The sequence below is a fragment of the Ranitomeya variabilis genome, chromosome 7, assembly GCF_051348905.1.
Source record: "Ranitomeya variabilis isolate aRanVar5 chromosome 7, aRanVar5.hap1, whole genome shotgun sequence".
NCBI lineage: Eukaryota > Metazoa > Chordata > Amphibia > Anura > Dendrobatidae > Ranitomeya > Ranitomeya variabilis.
Genome location: NC_135238.1, coordinates 61,016,866 through 61,026,481, shown reverse-complemented (window position 1 = coordinate 61,026,481; position 9,616 = coordinate 61,016,866). Strand labels below are relative to the sequence as shown.

Sequence of the window (9,616 nt, the reverse complement as noted above, 5' to 3'; positions counted from 1 at the left end):
TTTGCTGTGTGCACCTCCTGCAAGGTATCTCTGCCCCGAGGTCACTCTACCCCGCTGTGCTCCGCCTGCGAAATGTCTGCGGCACAGGATACTCCGGCCTCTGACCCGGAATGTAGTGAGCCTAGTACCCCCGCATGGGCGTCCTCCCTCGCTCGATCTGTGGCATCCTTGGAAAGGACGATACAGTCCCTCCGTGACCCGTCCCTTACCCAGGGCGCTTCCACGGATGATGTAACGCGGCCTAAAAACCCCTCTCGGCCTAGAGGTCGTACCGTTTCCAGAAGCCCTCTCTCATCTAGAAAGAAGTCCAGGGTAATATCTCCGGTCCGTGATCAGCCCTCCGGCTCAGAGAGCGAAGTCTCTCGTCACTCATCCCCAGCTCATAGCAGGGAATCCTTTCTGGACGACGCATCCAGCGTGTCCTGTTCCCCAGAGTTTCGTCACGACCAAGAGACCCTAGATTCTCTCATAGACTCGGTAAGTCAGACGCTACAGTTAGAGGAGGAAACCCCGTCCAAGGCGGTTCATCCCGTGTCATTCGGGCAAACCACAAAGGCTTATAGATTTTTTCCTACGCATCCTCAATTTAAGGACATTGTCGATCTCCACAGGGTCCGTCCGGATAAACGCTTCTCAGGTCAGAAGGCTATGCAATTGAAGTATCCGTTTGCTCAGGACCTTGCTAAGGAGTGGTCTCAGTCACCCTCCGTGGACCCGCCAGTGTCGCGGCTAGCCACCAAGGCGGTTCTATCCTCCTCCGAGGGCGCATCCATCAAGCATCCCACTGATAGACAAATTGACCAGATGGCTCGCTCGGCTTTTGAAGCTTCTTCGGCTTCTCTCTTCCCTTCTTTTGCCGTCACATGGGTTGCAAAAACCATGACCCATTGGGCCGAGTCTTTAGCCTCTACAGCTCTACACGCCGACTTACCCCCCGAGGTTTCACACCTGGCCACTCAGATTGCCAGAGCGGGGGACTTTGTAGTTTCCGCATCCTTAGACGCGGCCAACTGTGCCTCACAGGCAGCGGCCAATGCTGTCACGATCCGCAGATCCCTTTGGCTCAGGGACTGGAAAGCGGACTCAGGATCCAAAAAATCTCTCACGTCCCTTCCATACCAGGGCGAACGCCTTTTTGGGGACAAACTAGATAAAATTATCGCAGACTCCACAGGGGGAAAGAGCAAATTCCTTCCCCAGCAACGGACCTTTCGTCCCTTTCGCAACCAACAGGGCCGAGGCCGATATTTCCGTTTCGGCTCCAATTGGTCCAATTGGTCCAATTCTCCCTCCGCGCCACCCGGCGCCGGGAGAGGTCAGCGCAAGGACAGAACCTCCCAGCCATCTTACAAACCTTCTCCCTCTTGGAGAGGCAGACCCAGACAACAGGGGTCCAGGGGGCCCAGACCCAACAGGTCTCCACCTCAATGACTCTTGGCAGACGCCAAAGGACACCGACAGAGTTGGCGGCCGCATACTCTTCTTTCGGGACGCGTGGCTCTCGGTAGTTCCCGACCGATGGGTCCGCGACCTAGTGTCCTTCGGTTACAAGATAGAGTTTGTCTCTCTTCCCCCATCTCGTTTCTTCCAGTCCCCTCCTCCCAGAGCAAGGGTCCGTCAGTATTTTCAGGCCATAAGATCGCTATGGGAAGACGGGGTCATCATCCCGGTACCTCAGAACGAGAGGTACCAAGGTTTCTATTCCAATCTTTTCATTGTACCAAAGAAGGACGGCTCAGTACGTCCAATATTGGACCTCAAGCTCCTCAACAAGTACGTCCGTGTACGTCAATTCCGTATGGAGTCCCTCCGCTCGGTAATTGCCTCTCTGGAAGAAGGCGAGTTCCTTGCATCTCTAGATGTTCAAGACGCTTACTTGCACATTCCCATCCTACCGTCTCATCAGCGCTTCCTCCGCTTCGCGGTCCAGGGGCACCATTTTCAGTTTGTCGCCCTACCTTTCGGGCTGGCCACTGCTCCTCGGGTGTTCACCAAGGTCATGGCAGCTGCCGTGGCCATTCTACATGCTCGGGGCATAGTGGTGTTGCCCTACTTGGACGACATCCTCATAAAAGGCCCCTCTTTCCGGTCCTGTTCAGAAGCGGTAGACGTCACTGTAAATACCTTTTTGCGCCTGGGCTGGAAAATCAATTTCAAAAAATCTTCCCCAGTCCCGGCCCAAACCATATCCTACCTGGGAATGATCTTAGACTCCTCTCAGGGTCTAGTACTTTTGCCTCCGGAAAAGGTATCCACTCTTCAGAGAGAAGTCCGGAAGCTTACTCAACCTCGCTCTCACTCCCTACGCTTCTCCATGAGGGTACTCGGCAGGATGGTGGCGGCAATGGAGGCAGTGCCCTTTGCGGTTTTTCATCTCCGTCCCTTACAACATGCCATTCTGGCAGTATGGGACAGGAATCCCGCCTCGCTCGACCGCCGTCTCCTTCTCTCTCGCCCAATCAGACAGTCCCTCAGGTGGTGGACCAAGAGGTCCTCCCTGACTCGGGGGAAGTCTTTCCTTCCGGTGCACTGGCTGGTTGTCACAACGGACGCCAGTCTCTTCGGCTGGGGTGCAGTGTTCCAGCGTCACTCGACTCAGGGTCGCTGGTCTCCGCAGGAGTCCCAGCTGCCCATCAATATCCTAGAGATTCGGGCAATCAGACTGGCTCTCCATCATTTTCAGCCGTTCCTCTCCGGCCGTGCGGTCAGAGTCCAGTCCGACAACGCCACTGCGGTAGCCTACATCAACCGCCAAGGGGGCACTCGCAGCAAGGCGGCCATGGTCGAGGTGACGCTAATTCTCCGCTGGGCCGAGACACATCATTCCATACTCTCAGCAGTCTTTATCCCAGGCGTGGAAAACTGGGAAGCGGACTTTCTCAGTCGCCACAGCCTCGATCCCGGAGAGTGGTCTCTCCATCCCGCAATCTTTCACCAGATATGTTCTCGATGGGGGACCCCGGACGTGGACCTAATGGCATCTCGCCTCAATTGCCAGGTTCCCGTCTTCATGGCCAGGTCTCACGACCCCTCAGCCTTCGGAGCCGACGCTCTCGTCCTCTCTTGGCAGGGTTTCAGACTCCCATACATCTTTCCCCCAATTCCTCTTCTGACAAAGGTGATCAGGAAGATCAAGGCAGAACGGATCCCAGTACTTCTCATCGCTCCGGACTGGCCGCGCAGGACATGGTATGCCGAGATGGTTCAACTGGTCTCAGACGTACCTTGGAGGCTGCCGAGTCGCGCAGACCTCCTGTCTCAAGGGCCCATTTACCACCCGAACTCAGAGGCCCTGTGTTTAACGGTGTGGCCGTTGAGTCCTGGGTACTGAGGCAGAAGGGGTTGCCCCAGACGGTGATATCTACCATGCTCCGCGCACGCAAGCCTTCTTCTATGCGCATCTACCACCGCGCCTGGAAGGTATACTTCACCTGGTGCAGGAAGCGGGGACGTTTCCCCCTCCGTTTTTCTATCCCTCACATTTTGGAATTCCTCCAATCAGGCGTAGACTTGGGTCTTGCTCTCAGCTCTCTTAAGGGCCAAATTTCTGCTCTCTCGGTTCTTTTTCAGAGAAAGATTGCAAACAGATTGCAGGTCAGGACCTTCATCCAGGGTGTTTCTCATATGGCTCCGCCTTACAAGATGCCCTTGGAACCATGGGACCTGAACCTAGTTCTCCGTGCTCTTCAAGAGCCCCCCTTTGAGCCCTTGCATGAAGTGTCTTTGCTATTCTTGTCTTGGAAGATTGCCTTCCTCGTGGCTGTCACGTCTATTAGACGTGTCTCTGAGCTGGCAGCTCTGTCGTGCCGACCTCCTTTCCTTGTGTTCCACCAGGACAAGGTGGTTCTGCGGACATGTCCGACTTTTCTTCCGAAGGTCGTTTCCTCCTTCCATCTTAATGAGGAGATTGTCCTTCCCTCACTGTGCCCTGCTCCTTCCCACCGCACGGAAAGGGCGCTCCACACTCTGGACTTAAGGTACCGTCACACTAGGCGATATCGCCAGCAATCCGTGACGTTGCAGCGACCTGGATGGCGATATCGCTGTATTTGACACGCAGCAGCGATCTGGATCCCGCTGTGAAATTGCTGGTCGCTGCTAGAAGGTCTGCACATTATTTGGTCGCTAGGTCGCCGTGTATCGCCGTGTTTGACAGCAAAAGCGACGATACCAGCGATATTTTACACTGGTAACCAGGGTAAACATCGGGTTACTAAGCGCAGGGCCGCGCTTAGTAACCCGATGTTTACCCTGGTTACCAGCGTAAAAGTTAAAAAAACAAACAGTACATACTCACCAGCGCGTCCCCCAGCCTCTGCTTCCTGACACTAAAGCGCCGGCCCTAAACTGAAAGTGAAAGCAACAGCGGTGACGTCACCGCTGTGCTGTTAGGGCCGGAGCTCAGTCAGCGTCAGGATGCAGAGGCCGGGGGACGCGCAGGTGAGCATGTACTGTTTGTTTTTTTAACTTTTACGCTGGTAACCAGGGTAAACATCGGGTTACTAAGCGCGGCCCTGCGCTTAGCAACCCGATGTTTACCCTGGTTACCCGGGGACCTCGGCATCGCTGGTCGCTGGAGAGCGGTCTGTGTGACAGCTCTCCAGCGACCACACAGCGACGCTGCAGCGATCGGCATTGCTGTCGCTATCGCTGCAGCGTCGCTTAGTGTGACGGTACCTTTAGTGAGGGGTCTTAGACGTTACGTCTCCAGAACTGCGTCTCTCCGTAGGTCAGACGCCTTGTTCGTTCTTCCGCAGGGACCACGGAAGGGACTACCTGCTTCCAAGGCCTCCATTGCCAAGTGGATTCGTTCCGCCATCCAAGAGTCCTACCGTGTCAAGGGTCACGCCGCACCTCCGGGGATCAAGGCTCATTCTACCCGGTCAGTCGGAGCGTCCTGGGCCATCCGGCACCAGGCATCGGCAGCGCAGGTCTGCAAGGCTGCTACATGGTCCAGCCTGCATACATTCACGAAGCACTATCATGTGCACTCTCAGGCCTCGGCAGACGCGTCCGTCGGTAGGCGAATCCTACAAGCGGCAGTGTCTCATCTGTAGCTCGTAGGCACGCACAGCATTTATAACTTCTTGTTGGCCCACCCAGGGACTGCTTTGGGACGTCCCATTCGTCCTGTGTCCCCCAATGATACGTAGGAGAAAAGGAGATTTTTGTGTACTCACCGTAAAATCTTTTTCTCCGAGTCATCATTGGGGGACACAGCACCCTCCCTGTTAGCCTAGTTGGCTCAATTGTTCTTTTCAGTCTGTGTTTTGACTATGACATGTTGTCTGTTTGTTAATTGGCTTACTCCTACTGCTTTGTTACCGAACTGGCTCTGGATTGTCCAGCCTGTGGGTGTATACTGCAGGGGAGGAGTTAATCTTTTGTGTGTGTTTAACTTAGTGTCCTCCTGGTGGCAGCAGCATAACACCCATTCGTCCTGTGTCCCCCAATGATGACTCGGAGAAAAAGATTTTACGGTGAGTACACAAAAATCTCCTTTTTTTTTATATTATTATTATATTTTTTTTTTTTCTCTCTCTCTCCGTCCCATATTCCCCTCCGTCAGCACAGAAAATCTCGTGTTACACATTGCAAATCCCTACTGCGCACAAGCGATAACATTATGATAACCGTGCACGCCCCTAACCCCTATGTCATCACTCTGCCCACGCTCCTTCATTGGCTGAAAAAATGGCGCTAAACGCGTCATACGAAACGCGACTTTGGCGCCAAGATCGCGTACCGCATGGCCGACCCCACACAGGGATCGGGTCAGGTTTCATGAGACGCTGACTTTGCCAAAAGTCGGCGACTTATGAAAATGAACGATCCGTTTCGCTCAACCCTACTCACATCTAATCCTAGAGACACCCGGGGTGCCACGGCTAAGAAATCACTCACACTACAGTCCATATTTTCTGATTTCTGAGAGGCTGCTGTGACCTAGAGGTGTCCCATATTACGTAGTGTCAAACTGTCTCCGGGTCCCAGCAGCGGAGCGTCCTGCTGCACATGCTCACAAGCTCCTGCCCTATTATAATGCAAAGACTTCACAAAAACAAGACGGGGCCGGGGGCCATAGTGCTATACTACAGGCATTAGACACAACTAACGTGACGTGTTAATAAGTATTTAGAAAGGTCTACAGAATGAGACTTACTTTATTTTTTGGATCCCCCTTTAAACATGAAAATATATCAATAATATAAAGCTCAGCATATTGTGCTCATATTCTACTAAATATTCACATTAAATAATGTCAAAAAGGTTCTTAGCTAAAGCTATTAAATCCAACCATTTATTATGTTAGACTTACAGTTAAAACGGTCTGACATATGGAGCTCCGCACAAGCGGAATACTCACATAGCCACTGTCTGATTACGGAAATATCAATATGACTTGGTCCACGTGGCGTCCTATCCCGGAGGTAACACATATATATAGTGCAGCATGTCAGGACACAAACCTTAGTGTCTGTTAGGGGATTGTGCACATGGGAGTTTTTTTTTTTTTTTGCAGTTGACCAAAAATGATGAGTTTTTCAAGCGGAAGACGCTTTAAGAAATGCTACTTCTATGTGGTGTTTTCTATATAAACTTAGTGTTTTATCAGCAGGAGACAAGCTTCCTTGTGCCTCCTAGTCCAACTACAGAGCTCAGCATTCCGAGCTCAGCCATCCGAGCTCAGCCATCCGAGCTCAGCATTCCGAGCTCAGCATTCCGAGCTCAGCATTCCGAGCTCAGCATTCCGAGCTCAGCAGTCCGAGCTCAGCATAGCAGTCCGAGCTCAGCATTCCGAGCTCAGCATTCCGAGCTCAGCATTCCGAGCTCAGCATTCCGAGCTCAGCATTCCGAGCTCAGCATTATCTTCAGCAGATAAAACTGAGATTCTATCACAACTGCTGCACCCAATAATCGAAGTGACACATCGCTGGAATCCCTATATCATGCTGATGACGGATTCTCTTTAAGTGACGGCGAAAAGGCCTCAAAAACACTTACAAAATGCTTAGAAAACTAGCCAGGTGGCTTTGTTACATTTTCTGGAGCCTTCTCAATGACGTCTATTGGAAAAGTATGGAGCGGCTTTATAGAATTCTCCGGTCACTACTGGTAAAAGCTTAATATTTTTGAGAACTTGAAGCTAATAAAAAACAATCAAAAGACTGAATATATGACTAGCAAGTCATTTTTCAGGCGGTTTATAGACCAGATAAGCTCCAAAAAAACTCCACATGCACATACCCTTACACTGCTCCAAACCTCTCATTTGGAGATGGAATCATTTGGTTGCATCATGAATATATAATCTATTTAAAATAAAACACATTTAGTAACTGTTCCTTATATTTGGATTTTTTTTTTTTTTAAATAAAAATATATACTCCAAAATTTTCTGTTTATAGTGACCGGAATTGGCAAAAGACTGGAATAAGATATTGAGAGTAATCAATAAGAAAGTATTTTCCAAAATCAACCCTTTCTCGCAAAATCATTGATTTCGTTTAGTGTATCAATCGAGCATTATAACAATGTCTTAGTCTGAAATGCTGACTTCATTACTGCTCACCTTTACGCCCCTATTTATTATTTTTTTACTCTGAAACCATGATCTTTTCCGTAAGAGATCTACATCCACATATGTCTCAGAACATCAAGAAGAGCGGAGCTGATCTTCTAACAAGATCTGTGACTCTTACACCGGGTTACCCATGTGGTATCTCGTTCCTTCAGAAATCGGAGGCTTAATTCAAATTCTTAATCAAAAAACTATATTTTCCAAAGTCATTATCATCGGGGTTAAGCAGCTGATCCTTGCGAGCTCTCTCCAGCTTGTGACGTAGAACGTTGCTTCTCTCCTCCCATTCCAAAAGTTCAGCTTCTCCATGAGCGTAGCTGCATTGGTCTCCGTTCCGACACGAGCCAGATAAGAACCTGATTTCGAGCAAGGCACAAGAAAATAAAAAGTTAAAGTTTTACAAAAGAAAAAAAAAGTATACCGCGTATAGGATTTTTGTGCAGGATGCTATACAGCAAAAGATACATATAAAGCCAAAAAGGAAACTATTTTTGACCTCTGTTGGGGAAATCAAGACCTATGCTTGTAGCTTGCTTAACGTAGGGCTTAAAGGGGTTTTCCACTTACGATATACACAGATTCTTGTCTTACAACTGACAGTATGAAGTCACGCATTGTGTGTATCTACGGCCGTGTTCACACCACATTAAAGGGCTTTTTTTTTTAGTTTCGGAAAATTCCAAACAAACTTTGCTTTTCTCTCCTTCCCAAAGTCCAGTGCTGAGTTTATGCTCAGCTTTCAGTGTCTGTATTTGTCTGCAGCGCCAAAATCAGGTTGACAGAGCTGCAGCCAATCAATGTGCTAAGCGCCTGTGCCGTCAACTCGGGCAGAGCCGCTGAGTTCACTTATTGGCTGCAGTGCTGTCAACAGGACATCTGCGCTGCAGACAACAACAGGTGTAGACTCGGTCCTGGACCTGGGGAGGGTGAATAAAGTATTGTTTTTCCAAAAAGAAACAGCGCCGGTGGAGAGGGGTTTTCCGAAAATGAAAAAGCCCTTTAAGGTGATGTGTACAGGGCGTAAATGCACACAATGGAAATCTTCGTATATGGTACTGTCATCACCGAAGTTAAAGGACAGCTCTTTTGTAATATAGGCCTTGACCTTTCTTACCGCTTACACAAATCCCATGTCAGTCAAACATCATGGTATTCGGTGACAGTAAAGGGTTTGGCCAGTTTATCGTTATTTTACCGTGTTGGGGATTCTTTTGTGGCTCTTATTAATATATAAGTATTACAGGTCCTCCTCCCGCACAACGTTCCTATCAACAAAAAGGACCCGACCAGTCCATCCAGCCTCCTATGTATTAGTAAATGCCACAAAATCAAGTCCCTCGCACGTCTTTCAAAGTAACGATTAAGTGTCCAATCCTTTGAGCAGTCGGGATCCATTCTCCGGCTTCGGCAAACTCTTTGCGACTCTGGAAGTTCTTAAGAGTAATCTTAATGTTGGTCAGGATGTAACACCCTCCTGTTACGTGCGACAACCTACTTTTTACATATGCTAGAATGTCCGGTAGGAAAACGATGTTGCCAGATGTTCTGATCGTCTTCGGAAAGGAAAACTTTCTCTTTATGCTTTTCTGATGAAATATGCATCTTCCATTGACGTTCACTATTGCAGTTTTTACCACAAAGCCAGCAATGAAAATCAACCTGCAGATGAAAATTGACACCAATGAATTTGCACCATATATTTCCGAGGATGTTTAAAAGATTAAAGAGCTTTTTGCTCTTTCAGAAAACATCTCGTCATAGGCTGCGATAGCGGTAAAATTTTTTTTTAAAAAAATCTTTTAGTATTACTTGCCCTCCCTGGGTCCAGAGTGATTATCTCTCTGCCGCTGCCCCGGTCTCTGTTGTTGACACCGCTGCAGCCAATCAGTGAGCTCAGCAGATCGTGCCATCTACATGGGCAGAGCCACTGAGCTCACCGATTGGCCAAAGCCAGCACTGCAACCAAACAACCGAGACCGGGGCAGCAGTGAGGATCACTGCACAGGACTGTAAGAGGGCAAGGCATTCTAGGTT

The 9,616-nt window shown here is 49.5% G+C and overlaps 1 protein-coding gene across 2 annotated transcripts in view; it reads right to left on the bottom strand.

Annotated features, from left to right (window-relative positions):
* Positions 1-5,384: 5,384 nt before the first annotated feature.
* The window catches only part of ZC3H7A (zinc finger CCCH-type containing 7A), a 77,853-nt gene continuing 73,621 nt past the window's right edge, over positions 5,385-9,616 (bottom strand). For both annotated transcript variants that reach the window (XM_077275180.1, XM_077275181.1), the window contains exons 22-23: positions 9,078-9,241; positions 5,385-7,938 (exon numbers count right to left, since the gene is read on the bottom strand). In XM_077275180.1, coding sequence (XP_077131295.1) covers positions 7,749-7,938; positions 9,078-9,241 — 354 coding nt within the window. In that variant the 3' untranslated portion in view covers positions 5,385-7,748. The remainder of the gene's footprint in view (positions 7,939-9,077; positions 9,242-9,616) is intronic.